The sequence below is a fragment of the Glycine max genome, chromosome 13, assembly GCF_000004515.6.
Source record: "Glycine max cultivar Williams 82 chromosome 13, Glycine_max_v4.0, whole genome shotgun sequence".
In the NCBI taxonomy this organism is placed as follows: domain Eukaryota; kingdom Viridiplantae; phylum Streptophyta; class Magnoliopsida; order Fabales; family Fabaceae; genus Glycine; species Glycine max.
Window position 1 is genome coordinate 15,141,612 of NC_038249.2, and position 18,371 is coordinate 15,159,982.

The 18,371-nt window shown below is 31.8% G+C and overlaps 1 protein-coding gene across 1 annotated transcript; it reads right to left on the reverse strand.

Annotated features, from left to right (window-relative positions):
- Window positions 1-509: 509 nt before the first annotated feature.
- On the reverse strand, window positions 510-12,034 carry LOC100778712 (structural maintenance of chromosomes protein 4). The gene is made up of 28 exons (XM_006593612.4): window positions 11,802-12,034; window positions 11,436-11,525; window positions 11,221-11,322; window positions 10,526-10,702; window positions 10,308-10,438; window positions 9,791-9,869; window positions 9,566-9,723; window positions 9,398-9,473; window positions 9,140-9,268; window positions 8,906-9,050; window positions 8,200-8,330; window positions 7,533-7,685; window positions 7,253-7,442; window positions 5,811-5,944; window positions 4,958-5,116; window positions 4,303-4,611; window positions 4,029-4,205; window positions 3,785-3,868; window positions 3,493-3,702; window positions 3,253-3,342; window positions 3,066-3,187; window positions 2,835-2,990; window positions 2,641-2,748; window positions 2,493-2,553; window positions 1,478-1,612; window positions 1,162-1,249; window positions 996-1,068; window positions 510-736 (listed from the first exon to the last, which is right to left on the reverse strand). Exons 1-28 carry the CDS (start codon window positions 11,940-11,942, stop codon window positions 616-618), a joined length of 3,729 nt encoding a protein of 1,242 aa, XP_006593675.1. The 5' UTR covers window positions 11,943-12,034; the 3' UTR covers window positions 510-615.
- Between the last annotated feature and the right edge of the window lie 6,337 nt (window positions 12,035-18,371).

Here is an 18,371-nt window from a genome sequence, read left to right on the forward strand (position 1 = left end):
AGATTAAACAAGAAATTACATATCATTCATCTTTAATTTTACTATATTGTTTCATCCAAGTTTTTTGTCTTAATACAAGAATATTGTATAAAATTCAAAATTGTTTAACATTAAAATAATTTTGATTATTTAATTATTAAATATTAAAAAAATTGATTATTAAATATTTTCTAGCATTAAATTTATTTTGAATATTTAAATATTTAAAAAATGACTAATACTTATTTTTATTCAATATTGAAATTTTAATTTTTAAATAAATATTTAAAAATGAAAATTTGAATTTTATTAAAATTGAATTACTTTATCCAAATAAGAAAATTAAAATACAAGAAATTGAATTACTTCATCCAAATAAAATGTTTACAAAATAAAAAAAAATTAAATCAAACCAATTAAAATATTATATATTTGAATTTTCTAAAAAAATTTAAATCCTCCCTCCAAACATAAGTTAAAGTTAGACCCCATCCTGCCATCCATAACTTTATATACAACATATAAAACACTAGTAAGTTAATAACAATTAGGATTACATGCAAAAACTAGTACAAGAGAATAATAATTGTTAAAAGTATTCTTCACATTAACATCAACAAAACGTTGACAACTCCATCAAACAGCCTTTTCGCATACCACAAAACTCCCCGGATTGATAGTAATGCTCTTTGTGCAATTATCAGTTTTATATATCCCAACAAGTCGATCAGCCAATTCAAACATATTGTTCCTAAGACTGCGGAAGGAAGAAACATACCATGGCAAGTATTAGATTTAATCATACAGATGAAAAGTGTTAGCAGCACATTTTAACCCTCTTTATTATCGGTTAAAATTTATTGAAAATGACAAAATCATGAGTAAGACTCACTAAATAAGACTCACAATTTTGTTAATTCCAATAGAATTCAACAATAGTAAAAAATGTGTTACTAGCGTTTCTCTACTAATAATAATCCGGGAAAGCAAATAAATTATTGGGGCACCAAAACTACCTAATGATTATGAATTGAGCATCCTTGGTCCTGTCTTTCACATAATGCCCGACGATAGATACATTCTTGAAGTCTGCCAAACCATATAGCACGAGTTTAATATTTATTGCAAACCTATATAGCATTTACAAAAGAAGAGCTTAGGTATAAAGTTAATAGTATGTACCCAGGGCAGCATCAATTTCATCCATTACATAGAGTGGGGTAGGCTTGTAATGATGAAGAGCAAATACAAGAGCCAGCGAGCTAAGAGTCTGCAAAATAAATAACAAAATTATATCACTGAATTTGAAAGAGCATAAAGATGATTGTCTCCATGAAGGCTTTTTGACATTTTTGCTTGTTTAAGAAAATGATCAAGAACAAGCACCATCATGCTCATGCAAGTTCCACCCAGAAAACAGAATTCTTGCTTATACACAATGATTTGGAATACAAGAATTGAGGCCAACGCCAAGGAAATCTAACAAAAAGCTGAGAACCTTTTCACCACCCGATAAATTTGCAATATTTTTCCAGCTTTTCTTTGGTGGTCTGACACTGAACACAACACCTTCAGAGAAAGGATCCAAAGAATCCACAAGCTCAAGTTCTGCATCACCTCCAAGAGTAATCATCTGCAAACAATAAAAGTGGTTAAACATATTAATGATCACAAGCCTATGGAACACAGCTGCTAAAATTTGGTGAGCACACAAGTCTATGTTAACCAAAAGTTTGTTTCCAAATGATTTAAAGTTCTCATTTCTCAACAACACGGTCACCCTTTGCCAGCCTTTTTAACTACAGTTAACAAAAGAAACGTCAAAGATAAACCAAATCAAAACTTTGAACGGCCTTAACAAACCATGACTTCCAATTACAATTTACATTTACAGAACGGTATCACAATTTATGCAAAAACTGATGGAGATAAGCACCTAAAGAAAATTAGGTATTGCAGTAAAAAAAAAAAACAGGAATAACAGATGATTCATGGCAGGGTTTAATCAATGTTAAGAATAGTCACCTTTCTTCAAATATTTCTACTAATTATATGGTGTGAATTCATTTCATTACCGCTAGACTCTAGCAAATGTACATTGCTGCCACAAACTACCTACTTTGTCATCAATATTTAAACTTACACTCTTGAGAAAATAAATTCAGAGGAATATAGTAATTTGTCCTAAAAAATTTACATATCTGTCAGCAGGCTCTGCACTACAAGATTAACCCCCTTTAAAAATATTAAAATAATATATATATATATATATATATATATATATATATATATATTGGTTCAGTGCCATTTTATAACCAGAAATGCAAAATTTTATTTGACAACTTGACATCCATAGTCACACCGAGTTTCCAACATGATGGTCTGAACTCTGAAGGAAGTAAGGTAACAATCCGTAAACAGTTAAAATATCAGTACATAATACTGGAGAGTGAAGCACAATTCGATGTCTGTCAATGAAAGGGAGCACTCAGAGAGAGATCAGATACCCAAACCTGATACATTTCCTTTAACTTTAAAGATATTGCATTAAATCCTTCCATAAACTCGTCCAATCTGCCATGACACATTCAGGTAACATTTTTGTCAAAAAGCAAGGCATATAATAAATTCAACAATAAAAACAAAAAATATTATGCACACCTCTTCTTTCTCCATTCATCATACTGCTTTTTTATGTCATCCCGCTCCTGCGTGACTGCGTTAAGTTCTTCAACTCGCTCATTGTACGAAGATACCTTCTTTCGGTATCTGATAATCATAAGTTTTGAATCTGTATTACTGCAACATCAGAAAAAATAGAGATAACTGGGGTTACAAATTAGAAAAACTCGTACTCTGAAATTGAATCAAGATTTGGATTCATCTCCTTTAGTTGTGCTTCAAGCAGAGCAACCATTTCACAGGCCTTTTTCAGGTCACAAGCAGCATTAAGATGTTCATCAGCCAATGTAGCCTGTAGCTTTTCTTGATCCACTAAATCTGCCTGAATTCTGCACACCATTTACAGTTTTATAAGAACTTCAAAATGATAAACACTATTCAAAAACAGTAATCTGATGACATACTGTTCAATATGCCTATGAAGAGCAGTTTGCAAATCATCTAGTCTTTTCTTGTAACCTTTCCCCTTCATTTCCAATTCTTTATATGCTTTCTTCATGTCTTTTAATTTAAATTCAGCATCAACCTGCACATTAATGATTGCGATGAGAAAAGTTCAAGTTTTATGGGACATCAAAAATGAACCAGTACCTCAGATGCACGCAATTCATCCATCACTTTTTTCATCTTATTGTACTCGGATTTTGCTTTCTCCAAGACAATCATATGTTCGTCAATCACCTGCACAGTAAAAATAAATAAACATAACCATACAACAATCAAGCTTTATACATAACTTTACATGGGTGCATTGCACCATACATTTTCAGTGTATTTTTCATTACATAGGCACAAATTTTACATAATCCAAAACAAGGCAATAAAAAGAACCTTTTGGGTTTTTTTATAATTCTCTTGAACTACAAATGCTTTCTGCTCTATTTCTTTGAAGGCTTGCGTTAGTTTCTCCTTTTGCTCAGTAAGCCGGTCTTTCTCCTTCTTTGAATCCTCAATTCCTTTAGTCAATTTTTTCACCATTTTTTGTCCTGTCTCTATTTGGACCTTATGACGGTTTGTTTCTGAACTATTCCTATCAATATCCTAGTAAAAGGGGAACCATTAGTACATCCACAATTCCCAATATCAAATATAATAGAAGGTTCTTAATATACAAGATGCTTACAGATTGAATTTTCTGGACCTTTGACTTCTGAGATTTTAACTTTTCACCCCCAACATTTTCTAAATTTCTCTGGAGCTCCAAAGCCTGAGAGTGGCAAACATTAATTAAACAATCAAAGTTAAATATAAATATAACCTTTATTATCAACATCCATCCGCCTTGAGAAATAAATAATGAATGTAAGACCTGTCAGCCAACCCTCAATTTGTAAAGGAATTAAAAGATAATGAAGTTCCAAGCCAACCTTTTCCTTCAGTTGTTTAGATCCATTATTTAGTCTATTAATCTCCCTTTCTTCTGCAGAAACAATCTTCTTCAGCTCTTTCAATCTGTCGAGCTCATCCTCCTGTGGCGTTGATGCTGCCTCAAGGGAATCAAGTTGTTTTTCAATATAATTATATTGTGAATTTAAACTGTCAACCTGTAGAGGAAGGGGAAAAGAAAGCCTCAATGCCCTGCATCAACAACTCCTAGAAAATTACAATTCACCTTTCTCAGAGTCAGAACTAATGCATTACCTCCTTCTGACTTTTAGCTAACTCCATTTCTAAAGCAGCAACAGCTTTTTCTGAGGCCTGATAACGTTGCACAGCAGCCATAATTCTTTGGCGGATGTCATTCAGTTTATCAGTCAACCTAGACAACTCTTTTTCAGCATTTGCAACACTTTCTACAGACACGCTTGTAGCTCGAATTGATGTCCCCATCTTGCCACCACGGGGCTTACCACCCCCACCACTCATTGTTCCCGAATTTTCAAAGAGTGCACCGTCAAGGGTAACAACTCGACGAAACTCAGTGTTTCCACCATATGCTATACGTGTTGCCTAAATTTTACAGGAGTAAGAAAATGTTACTATTTAACCGTTTAACTTCACTGATATGAACAATTGCAAATGAAAAAAACCTAGAATTTATATTATTGCAAGCAAATGGTAAATAAGTTAAGCTTCATAATTTGATTATTGTGCCTTTGTTTCTTAAACAGTCCACATAATAGCCATTATGTTATATACATCAAAAGTTCAAAACAAAACTATACCAACAAAATTTGCTTATCAAACAATTCTAAATCACAGGCATAATGATTTTCATATCTGAAAAATACCATTATGATGGATCCTTAATATTTATCATCAGAATGAAGCATCCTGCTACGAAAGTGCAACTGACCTGGTCAAGATCTTTAGCAACCACAGTGTTTCTAAGTGCCGCAAAGAAAGCAAGCTTCATTCTTTCATCTTGAACTTTCACTAAATCAAAAAGGCGTGGAACCCCCTCTGGAGTGCTTACATTCTTTTTCAACTTCGGAAGAAGATCAACTTGCTTCTCCTGAAAAAAGAAATGATATCCTAATTATATTTATCAAGCAAACATCCATTTTAAGTATTATCAGCACACCAAAAACATTACAGAACCAAATAGATCATCAATCATTGGCAAATATTATTCAATCAAGGGTATTATTACAGTCTGCTTTTACTCCCCAACTAGGATTTAAAAGGTTCCTAGGACTATACTCCCTCCAAAACCAATATAAAATTGCTATTATCACTGTGTTTTTAAATTCAACTATTCAAGTACTACCTCCTGTCTTTTTTATAAGAAACAAGTTTCAGTGTAAACTACTCTAAAACTTGTTTCTTATAAAAAGGACTAGAGGGAGTAGTTTAAAACCATTAACGACCAAGTGGCCAACCATGCCAAAAACTCAAGCTGTTAGTTGGAAGTTAATGAGTGATTTCACCATTTTCATATAAAATCTTTAAAAACAAAAAATGGTGAAATTGTTATCACATTTTTGTCACTATAGGTGAAAATAAACAAAAATTGAAACAGAAAACACTCTTATACCAACATGTCCTTAAATTAGCAAATATATCGTAGAGCATGAACTCAGTCACAGTTATACAAATCCAAGGGTCCAGAAGTAAAAGTGAACATATTTAATTCATGCCATTCAAAATATTAAACAGCCATTTAGAGACAAAAACAAGTTGATTAATATAAAAAATAAAAAAAATACCAATATCATGAAAGTAGCAACACCAAGATTCTCTCTACGAAGTAACTCAACACATGCTTGAGCTGCATTAGTTGTTTCCACCACAATATAATCAAGTCCATGGCATGCTGTTGATATTGCAACATCATATTTTGCTGCAAAGATTTGTAAGAAGTTAAACTAATGGAATGCGTTGATTACATACAAAGTAGAGTATTGATAAAGATAAAATTAATAGTATTGAGGCTAAATTGCAATTTTAGACCCCCTTTAATTCCTTATCCACAATTTTTGCCCCCCTATTCTTTTCCAGCAATTTTAGTACCCACATTTTAGAAACTTCACAATTTTTGTCTAATCCTAAATTTTGCATATGTTTATTTCTTTTAATTTTTACATTTTAATTAATTAAATTATTTCTTGATAGTACCTTAAAAAATATGAGATCTAGCGTTCAATTGGACCAAAATAAAACAAATAAAACATGTAAAGATTTGAAAATTGAACTAAAATTGAAAATTTTCTAAATTGTGGGGACTAAAATCACAACAAAAATAAATAAATTAATAAATAAGAGGACCAAAATCACGGATCAAGAATTAAAGGGAGATCAAAATTGCAATTTAGCCTAGTATTAATCTGATGAGATATCATTCTAAGAGCAAAACAAAAACAATTGTACTAAGAAAATTTGGATTGCGTAAACTATTAATAATAAACTCAAGAAATCATAGATCCATTTTCCCATGAAGTATAAATGACTACAGTATTATACTATGAAAATTGGTACTGTGTTAACTATTAATAATAAACTCAAGAAATCGCAGATCCATTTTTCCATGAAGTATAAATTACTAATTTATAGTAAGTATAATGTTTGCTGTTAATTATAGTTCTTGCTTGATGGCTATGATCAAGACCATCAAGAAATACAATCTTACTCCCCAAGACTAGAAATAATGCTGCTGAAAACACAAGACACAAAATGGGTTTGATATTGATTCTAGGATTTGCATTTGGATTTTCAAATATTGATTACAGATATATTATCAATTATTCTATTAATATATCTGGATATTAGAATGTGCTTATTAAATATGATTTCTGAGGTAGGTATTTACATTTTTGAGTGAGACTGTTCCCCACCACGAGTTTACTTGCTCTCAAAAATCCAAAGAAGAACCAAATAATGAATAGGCTGAAGTACAAGCGTAGCTTTTAGCCAGTAGTTCAAAAGTTCCACAATAATATGGATTGAGCCTTGATCCAAGCCTACAAAACCTATTCTAAGATATATTTTTTTTAATATTTTGTAGTGCTAAGTGTGAACATAAATTTTAATTTTAATATTTGATACAATCGTGACAATCCAAAACCACATTTACTAACAGTTTTTCAAGTGGTATAACTTGGAAGGAAAAGAACTTCATGAAGCCAGAAAAATTGCAATTGGAAAACCTCACCATCAATAGCACCTAAATCACCCATGCGACCATATATTCCTTCTATTTGTTTTGTTTCCTTGGCTTTCAGGATTGCTTTAAGAACTGATCCCTGACTCTTCTCAGAATCTAGAACAGACTTCAGTTCTGCAACTTTCTGTCTAGCACTTTGTTCAAGAGGAATCAGTTCATCTTGCTCTTTGATACATTCCTTTAAAAAGAGCAATTATATCACCACAAGCCTCAGAAAGAAAAAAATGTTAAAGGAATAGAATTAAAAATAAGAACGAAAATTGCTTACTTCTTCAATTTGGTGAGCTTCTGAAGCTTCATGCTTCCTCTTTTCTATATCACTGTTGATTTGAGAAATGCTGGCAGTTTTTGATTTAATTGTTTCTGATATGCTTTTCATCTGCTTTTGAGCATCTTCAAAGGCTTGAGAAGCACCTTCATGCTGCAAATTAAATCAAGAATAGTCTTATATTAAACATCCACCTACTGGAAAATATAAAGAGATTCTGCTCCACATGTATAGAGTAATTCATTATAAATAAATAAGTGCATCCCCCAAGAATCTCGAGCATGCATGTCAGAAAGATGCCCTCTTAATTAAAGTGAAGCAGAAACTTTGGTTTGTGACTTTGTGTTACTAGTTTTCTATGTATTCCATTTTTTGAGTTTAACCCTTTTTTGGCTTTGTTGTTGCTTATCAGGGTGAACTGTTATATCTGGAAGAAACTAAGATATCATCTTATGACTAAGCTAGCTTCAGGCAGCCATTGTTTTTTTTTTGGGTATTTATGTTTATATTTTTTTATATTTGTTAAATCCATAACAAGGACATAAAATGTGGAAAATATCATAACACAGATGAAATTTAAATTATACAGGCTAACAGCAGAGGGGATTAGTAATTTGATGGCATGGACAGAGCAATAGCACTTGAAAGTAAGAGAAGTCATTCTCACCTTATCATTTAGAAGCTTAGCCTCTGTACATGCAACTTCAAGTTTTCCATTGTGCTCAATCAAATCTTTTTCCCAAGGTTCAAGCTCAGCACGAACTTTAGCAAGCTCAGAGCGGTATTTCTCAGTTTCAACTGCTTACCAGTCAATGGCAGGGTTAACAAAGGCAAAAAAAATACAAGTAGCTAAAAACCCTCTATAGCACATAGGATATTAGCTCCATTTGTCTACATGGTAGATAATATTAAACAAATAAAGACCAGCTACCACCACCAAAAACACTGAAAACCAGCTTGATGCATCCCAGACAATAACAACAAAAAAACAATTTAGACCTTGAGATAATTATATACAGTTGACTAAAATAAAAAATATAAGAACATATTTTGAAATAAATCATGCCAATATATATATATATATATATATAAGAGTATCTAATACAGCAATGGTGTTTGCAGCAGAGAGTCATGATTATCTGCTATTAGAATAAGGAACCTAACTTGACTAAGCACTTCAATGGTAAAATAGAATGGAAAATGAAAAGTAGCAACTCCAAGGAAGAATGCTTAACAGCTTAAGTATCAAAAAAGTTTTAAAGAGGTTTTGACTAAGGTATAACGATTGGAGATGCATCACCACTTAAGCAAAGCAAATTTAATTAAAAGCAACTTCTAATATATTGTTGGATATAAAAAAGAAAAGACTTCACCTTTGGAACTCTCTGTGATTTCTTCTAAGACCTTCTCCTCATCAAGCAACAACTTTTGCAATTTTGGGATATTGTCCTCAAGTTTTGGTATCAGAACAGTTGATTCCTCACCCTCTTTTATAAGGGCTTCAATTTTTGATGAATCCTGAAATAGAAAGTATAAACAAAAGGATAAGATGTCTCATGAACACATACTTTTACTTTCAGTTGCCATAAACTATGACTTCCCTCTACCTTTTCTACTTTATCCTCAAGCTTTTTGATCTTCTGATTCACGTGCTTAAAATCCTCTCGATACTTCACATCCTGCCTCTCAAACTCTTTGAACTCTTCCTTGCACTTCCTCATATCATTATCTAACTCCTATTTTATGAAAATGAAAGAAAAAAACAATGACTAGATTACTTCCTCAAAAGCTTATCATTAAGAATAATATGACCAGCAATATAATCATGCAAACTGATTCAATTTGAAAACCCGTCTCATCCAAACCTCTTGTCTTTTCATATAGTTGTTGTGCGTAGTTTCAAGCTCTTTGAGAGTTTGTTTACTATCTTGGATTTTATCCCTGGAATAAGATACCACCATGTTCTTCGTGAGGAAAGAATTCAAATTCACCAAATAAAGAAAAAAAAATTACCCATTGAAATCCAAATTTACCTTTCTGCCTTGAGACTTTCTTCTAGAGTAGCAACATTCCCTTGTAACTCATCCATTTTTCCACCTGTATCATCAAGGGCCAACTTTGTAGCTTTCTCTTGCCATTTCAACAGAGACAACTCCTTAAGCATGTATGCTTCTGCTTCGTTCTTCACATCCTGCAGCAAAAACCATCAGGTGTTGGATAAACATCAAATGGCTACAAACAATCCCAAATTTACATGCCTCCAAGCTGTCTCTTTCTTTCTCAGATAGCTTAACCATTTGTACCACCCCAGATCTTTTCTCATTCAAGGATTCTAACCTAAAACATCAACAACATTGTTTCAGAAATTAGAAATTCTAAAATTGAAATCAAAGTAGTTACTTCAACAATGAACTCAAAATAATGTAAATTATCATCCAAGCAGCAGCAGTATCTATAAAGAACGGGTACAGTAAATGAAACATTAATTGAGCATGTTTGGATTTGCTTTTAGTGTAAATTGGTAAGAGAGTTTTAAACAAATATAAATTAGTCAAAGCTGTGAATAACTGCTGTCTTTTTTCAAAAGCCTTCTTAATATGGTTTTGATTATAAGCTATTTTGAAAACACACTAAATTCATTAAAACAAACTAAATACTTAATCATACTCAAATAAAAAAAAATGGACCAGTACTGCAACAAGTATAAATGGTTTCATGGATTAAGAAAGTTGCATGTTCTCTTTATCTCAGAATTGAAATGGAAAGAGTGCTAACAGTTTGTGTGATTCATCAATCTTTTCCACATATTTGTTGGTTCCAATGATATCCTCCAGATATTCTAGAAAACCTTCATCATGAGGCCCTTGAGCTTTTGGTTTCATAAGTGAAATCTGCTCAACTTCACCCTAATAAGAAACAAATCAAACATCAAAAGAGGTAGATATAAACATTTACTGAAAAAACTAAAAAGCATCAAATAACAAATACCGAACCTGAAGAATAAGAAACCTGTTATTGTCAAGGTCAACACCTTTCCCTTTCAGTTTCTTCGTAACTTCTGTAAAGTTACTTGTGCGGTCATTAATGTAATACTTAGAGGAGTTGTCCCGGAAAGCCACCCTGGTAATCACAAAATCACTTCCTGCAACCGCCTCATATGTTCCATCATCCTGTAACCATTGATACTTTTAGTTGTTTTTTTCCTTTTCCCTTAACCAAAGATGAAATTGGGAAATATTAATAATAAAAAGGTCATTTCATAAAACCAAAGAAAAGTAAGAAAAAGTAAAAACCAACCAAAACCTGGCAAGAGGAAGGTACTCTTTGCTGCCATTTTTTGTTTTAGAAATTCCTTTTGTATCATTTCTGGTGCCTATGGTTTGTGGTTTATTTTCATTTTCAGTTGATATGTTTTCAATGCAGCATTTTTCACTTTGTAAATTCTTGAAAACAAAAAAGAAAAGCTAAAAAGGGTGTCATTTTAATGATAACAATAATAAACATAAAAATAAGTAAACAAAAGCTCAAACACTTCCTCAACTTTTCAGTCTTATAGAAAAACAGCAACCATCAAACATAAAATTGATTAGCTCTATGCTTTGCCTGGTTTTATCTAATATTCTAAGCAGCAGCAACAACAATCCAAAATGTAACATAAAACAAGGTTAATAATAATAAGAAAAGCTACCGAATCCACAATCTCTTGAAAATGAACTGAAACCCCTGCACTATCCAAATTCTGGTGATTGGTGGAATTGTGTATTAGCTCCGAAACTTTGTTCAGCCGCATCTGCAACAACCACATCAGTTTCCAAATTTTAAAAAAAAAACATTTAAAAAAAATAAAAAGAACACTCCAATTCCAAAACACTCATTAGTTTCTAGAACATTCTACAATCGCACCTGCTTGGCTCGCTTCCCGAACACAAACAGCATCGCATCTATGACGTTGCTCTTCCCGCTCCCGTTAGGTCCCACCACGGCGGAGAAACTCTGAAATCGAAGCAATTAGAAGTTCGCAAGTGAAATAAATCCACGCAGTTCAAAAGTTCGCAAGCCAAATCGAAGCAATTCAAAAGGTCGCAAGTTAAACCAAAGCAATTCAAAAGTCCGTAAGTAAAATCGAAGTTCTAAAGTGAAAGTGAAACCGAAGCAATTAAAAAGCTAGAAAGTGAAATTGAACCAAATCGAAGTTCGCACTGCAATTGGAGAGAGAAATTGAAGGTTGAGAAGAGAGAGAGAGAGAGAGAGAGAGAAACCCTAAGTAACCTTGTGGAAGGGACCGACGCGCTGTTCGCCGGCGTAGGATTTGAAGTTGCGCATGACCATCTCCTTTATGAAGAGCCTTGGCCGAGCGGAGGAGCGGCGGCGAGTGGCTGAGTCGGGTGCGGACTCGGCGTGCGGGGCCATTGGCGCGGACGAGTCGACTCGGAGGTGAAAGGGGGAAGAGAAGCGAGTGAGTAACTGAGTACTGAGCGGAGATTGGGATTTTAGAAAATCAAAAAGAGAAAAGGGCGTGCGTTGGCGGGAAATGAATTCGCTGCAGTATTCAAATTGTCAATTGACTTGCCCTCCACAATTATTTTTAAAATAAGATTAAATTATTCATTTGAATGATTCTTATCTTTTTAATTTCTATAGTTTGAAAGTGATATTTATAATCTGTATAATTTATATTTTAATTTTTTTTTTAGTTCTTGTAGTTTAAAAATATTCTTTTTAATTTTTATAGTTTATATGTTAATTCTCTTTTAGTTTCTATAGTTTGAAAGTGATATTTTTAATTCATATAATTTGTATTTTAATTACAAAAAAAATATAAAAATAATTAACTACAAATTAATTGTAAATTATCAATTTTTTCATTACAAATTATCTTATGATAAATTAGTTACGAATTACTTGCTAATATTTTTGTAGTTAATTGTAATGGATAATATTACTCATATTGATAAGGACTAAAATGGAATTAAAATATAAAGTATAGGGACTAAAAAAATCACTTTCAACTTATAGGGATTAAAAGAGAATTAAAATACAAATTATAAAGACTATAAAAACCAATTTCAAAACTATAAAGACTAAAAGAGAATTAAAATATAAATTATAGGGACTAAAAAAATCACTTTCAAACTATAACAACAAATTAGATTGAGGTACACATAGTTGGCGAATTCTAATATGAAGTAGTTTGTTTTGAGGTACACCGGTGAAGTAATGATTAAGACCGTACGATATATTATTAAAATGATAGACGGTCAAGATTGATGACCTATTATTGATTAAGTAATTATTTTTGAAAATGTAATTTTGAATTATTTTATATTAATGATACAATTGTTAAATCTAAATTTATTAATAATTAAATTATCTTTACAAATTTAATTCCACTTCTCTTGACACGAAATTCATCTGAGTCTTCACACTTGAATGTTTTTTAGATCTGGAATTTTTTAAGATATGCACCAACAGGCTCTTCATGAACGTTGTCGTATCGCAGTTAGCCACCACATTGACCACCTCCCATCCTCCACCGTGAAGTTCAGCGGTGGCTTTTATTTTCTGTTTGCTCTCTGTTGTAGCATTGCCGTTATTATCCCCTGTTTCCCCTTCCTTCGCCAACAACACAAACACCGACATCAAAAAGCGATGGCTTTTTTTATTACTTATCTTCACCAACAAGATCTCATTTAATTTCTCCCTTTCACATAAAACACTAATCAACCAACCAGAACATAAGATCTCAATTTTTTCTCTCCCTTTCACACGTCGGTAACCAAGCGGCGATTCAAACACAGAACCAAGGTCACAATTTTCTTATGTAAAAAAATGTCATTTTTTCTTTCTTTCGCACGTCGTTGGTGCAAACATAAAACAAGATCTATTTTTTTTATGCTCCCTTTCACACAGTAGATGAGGTTGGGAGGGTTCCGATGCGGGTGAGGTGGAGGAAGGACAGCGGTGGCGGAAGGCATGGTTGACGACGACAAAGGGAAGATCGTTAGCGTGGTGGTGGGGTGGGTGTAGCCGGAGAATTCAGATCTGAAAAAGAAAAATAAAACAAAGGAAACGAAAGAGAAAAAGATAAGAACATAAAAAAATATTTTATAATAATTTTTATATGATTTCATTTTTTAAATAAAAAATGTTTTTTGATTTTTTTTTATAACGAACCTATTATAGTTAGTAAGAAACACTTCCTCAGGGGTGAGGAAGTGTTTTGCGACTTCATATTAGAATCCACCACACATAGTCAACTTTTATGTCTAGCCCAAACACGGCTTGCCTATTTTGCACTAGTTATTTGTAAAATGAGTTATTAGTTATTATTACACGACAAGGTTTCTCTTACCTTGCATGTTTCTGGTAGTGGCTGGCGACTATGTCCTACGAACATAAAATTATTTTGTCCATTAGTTTGGATGGTGTTTCATTACAACTATTTTTGCTTTTATAAGATAAAGCCATTATTTCATATATGTCTAGTTCTAATCTAGGCAATTTCTACGATGAACCGGTCTCTTAAGTGTGTGTTTGGATGAGTGATCGAGGTCGTACCCGAATTAAATAAACATTAAAAATGCAGTATCTAGAAAGTGATCCTAGGTCGTCTCCCAACGAGCAATGGTCAACCAAACATTCATAATAGATAGTAATTAAAACAGTAACAAATTGGGGGGTTGTTTATTTTTGTAAATTAAACAGCAAGCAAATTTTAATTGGAAAATATCATAATTAGAATATGTTGTTTCCCCTTGATTCACAAGCAAGTCTTTTATCCTAGGTTACGAAAATTTATCCTTTACCAGTTCAACCACTTAATCCAACCCTAAATTAAATTACTAAGCGAAATTTAACATAAGGCAGTCATTATGTGATTAAGCAACACATACACCAATTAATCATGAACAAAATTGATCATTAAACATGAACATAAATTAAGCGCAGAGACAATTAATCAAGCACTAAGCATGCATGAATTAATAGCAACAATTACAGAGTAATTGGTGAAGAGGAAAAACTGATCAGAATTCAATAGTAATAATAAAACTTCAAATAGAGTTGTGCTTAATCCTCAAGGGAAAACAACGCTGGGGACTTAGTCTTCCATTAATCAGTAGAAAACGAAATTGCAGATTGAAGCAGAAAACGAAATTTTATTGCTACGTGAATAGTAAAAATTGGAATTGCAAAACCTAAAATTATTCTTTCTCCCCTAAACGAAAAGCCTCCTAAACTAAAACTTTGGTGTTGTTATATAGGTTCTGAGCCCCCAAAGCTTACAAATCTGTTTTAAGTCCAAGCCCATTAATAAAATAAAATCTGGACAATATAAGATAAGATTTAATAAAATAAAATTTAGATGAAATAAAATCTGGATAAGATAAGATAAGATAAAATCTAGATGAAATAATATCTAGATTAGATAAAATCTAGATAAGATGAGATTTGGTATAATAAAATTGTCTGCTCTCTTCAAGTCCAAGCCCAATTGCTTATAATTCTCCTGAAATTAAATTAAAAACACAAAATTAGTCCAGTAGGCCCAAATGATAAAACTGCATAATTAATTTGACAATTAAGGCTAATCAGAAATTAAAATGATGACAAAAAGAGTTAACAAATAGGAAAAAATTATGACACATCAAATCCCCTCACACTTAGCCTTTTGCACTCCTGGGCAAAATAAAAAAACAAAGCAAGGGACAAATCTAGAGACATTAGAGAGAAACAAACAGACACAAAAACAATTACATATTTCTCAATGAATCTCAAGGAATGAAAAGAATGGGTAATATCCAACACGTAAAGAGTTAAAGAATAAAGGTCGTCATAAAAATCATCCAAGCATCTCAAACATGGCAAGATAGTCAATCAGCTCAATAATGAAAAGTGATAAAGCCTCACAAGATATGCACTTTATCTCTCAAGTGTCTATGCTACTGTTTACTCTCAAAGCACCCATGAAAACAAACATCACATAGACTTGGCAAGACTCTAAAATTGACAACCACATCATAAACACATGCACATGAGGATCAAAAGGTCTTTTAAGGTTGTAATGGAGCCAAGGACAAGGTAGATGAAAGAATGGGATAGTAGCTAAAACCCCAAGGAATAAAGGAGCAATGGGGAATAAGTGAGAAGTAAGAAAAAGTAGTAAACCCCAAAACCAAAATTACAAATTAAGCTTTAAAAAGTAAACCCAAAACAAAATCAACCAAGTCCTCAATTAATCCAAGTCTTCAAACCAAGACCTCATTTATTCAACTTCATTCTTTTTCTTTTTATGTTTTTTTTTTTTTGTATTGTTTTTAAACGTGAACAGTAGCAATTGAAAGCATTTGAAAAATAAAGCAACAATTAGGCAATATATGTATACATCATCAAGCATGGCCAATAAAAATATATCATCCAATGAAACATACCCCCCCCCCCCCTCTCACACTTATTTCTAAAACAATTCCAAAGCTCCAAAATTCCTTAAGGGTAGGGTTAGATCATGGTTTCTCACTTTAGACTTGTAATGAGCTTCAAAACAAAGAAAGGGGAACATAGGCTCAAATGGGCTATCAAAGGAATTAATTCAAGGTAGACTCATTTGGCTAGAGGCTTATAAGAACAAAATGCCTAAATCTTCTCCTAACATGCATGTGAAGCAAGAAGTATCAACAAGAGTCAAGCCAAGGTTATTGTGCAAGCAATCAATGGGGCAAAACACACCGAATAAAATCAATGATGATGGCTCAAATTCTCACCAAGGGTAAATCTATCACTTCCAATTCAAACTTTCAAAACTAACTTGACATGCAGAGAAAAATAAGGATTCCAATTCACAAAATGCCAAGAAATTCCTATTTCAAAAACAATTACTCATTACCTATACATAACTCAAAATTCAAAGAGGAACATGCAATGTTGTACACAAAACATAAAACAAAAATAACAAAATTAACCTAGAAAAAACCTAATAAAATTAAACTAGAATACCCAACAAAATTAAAGAACAATCTCCCCCCCCCCCTCACACTTAAACAACACATTGTCCTCAATGTAGCACAATTGTAAGATCAAGAACAATCAATAAATTTGGACAAGTGCAATAAAAGTAAAGAATGAGACAGAAAAAGAAAACTCCCTAAGTTATGGAATGAAATCAAAAAATATATATTTTGATAGAATGAAATCAATGAATGATGTGAATGAAGAAAAACAAACAAGAATAATTAGAATAAAAATCAATTTATAGAATCCTCATTTTTAAGAGGTGTGTTTCAATTTCAGAGACATTGTCGACACTTCGGGGTTAAGTTTTTCAAAATAATAACTAGTTATGAAAATGGTGCGGGGTGAGCACATGTAGTATTCTATAACCCTATCAATTGCATCACTATATAAAAATTTGACTAGACATGACAACGGGGCGGGGACGGGTATTATCTCCCTAGTCCCTGACCCCGACCCCCAACATATCCTTATACCCATCCCCGATACTTTACGAGTTGAAATTTATTACCCCACTCTCGATTCAAATTTGGAAAAAAAAATAATTTGTAAAAAAAATATATTAAAAATATGATTTTAGAAAAAATAAATTGATTATTACATATTTATTTTTAACTATTTATATATCAATAAATTCATTGCAGCGCATTTGTTTACAAAAATCATCAAGAAAAAAACTTAAATTATGTAAAAATTCTAAAATAAAATTAATAAATAATTAATAAAATTTTAATAATTTCATCATCAAGACGGGTGATGACATCTCATCCTTGACCTCGATTAAAAAATTGGATAATCCTCAAACCTGTATTTGATCAACTCAGATATTCCCTATCAAAGGTAAGACGGGTTCAAGCGAATACCCACATGTACATATTTTATTGTCAGGCCTAAATCTGACTCGTGCTCATCTCATACTTGTATGGGTATTCGTTATAAGTGAATATTAACAAATTTTATCAATATTGCAATTACTCATGGGCATCCAAAAATATGTACTAATTTTTTTATTAAAAAAATCAACAATTACACGAATTTTCTTCATTCATTCACAATACTTAAAATATATCAATTCAAGCAAATTTGTATAATATCATGTAAATAAATAAGTGTATTTTAATTAACTTTATAATAGTGGCCACTTGCGAGCATGGATATCTTAATAACCATCTCCGCCTTGTAACTAAATGACCCGTGTAACTATCCAAATTGAATTTGTTATAAATTTTATTTGTGAGTAAGTATCGGCAGGCATGGATATTTTTAGGATTTAGAAGTTAGAGATGATAATATTTTCTAGACATCATACTTTTATTATGTTAATTAATTTAATACTTAAAATATTTTGCAGCATAATGTTAAAAATAATAGAAAATAACATGAATAATGCAACAATTAAAATAAATAGTGTAATATTAAATTATTCAAAAACAATAAAAATAAATAAACCTATCATCTATCTGTTAAAGTGTAATGTATGTTAAAATAATGAAATAAATATTATAAACTGTATAATAGTTAAAATAAATAGTATAATATAAAATATCTAAAATTGTAAAATAAAATAAAATAAACTATTATCCACCATTATCAATATCTTATGTAATAAAAGGCTAACAATAGGAAACCTTATCTTATAAAAAATGATTTTATATATATATATATATATATATATATATATATATATATATATATATATATATATATATATATATATATATTAAAATCTTACCTTGTGTGAAAAAGAGTAAAAAGGGAAATGTAATAAACATTTCAAAGATAAAAGAGGAATAAATTTAAAAATTTAATTAACCATATATTTCTAGTGAATTT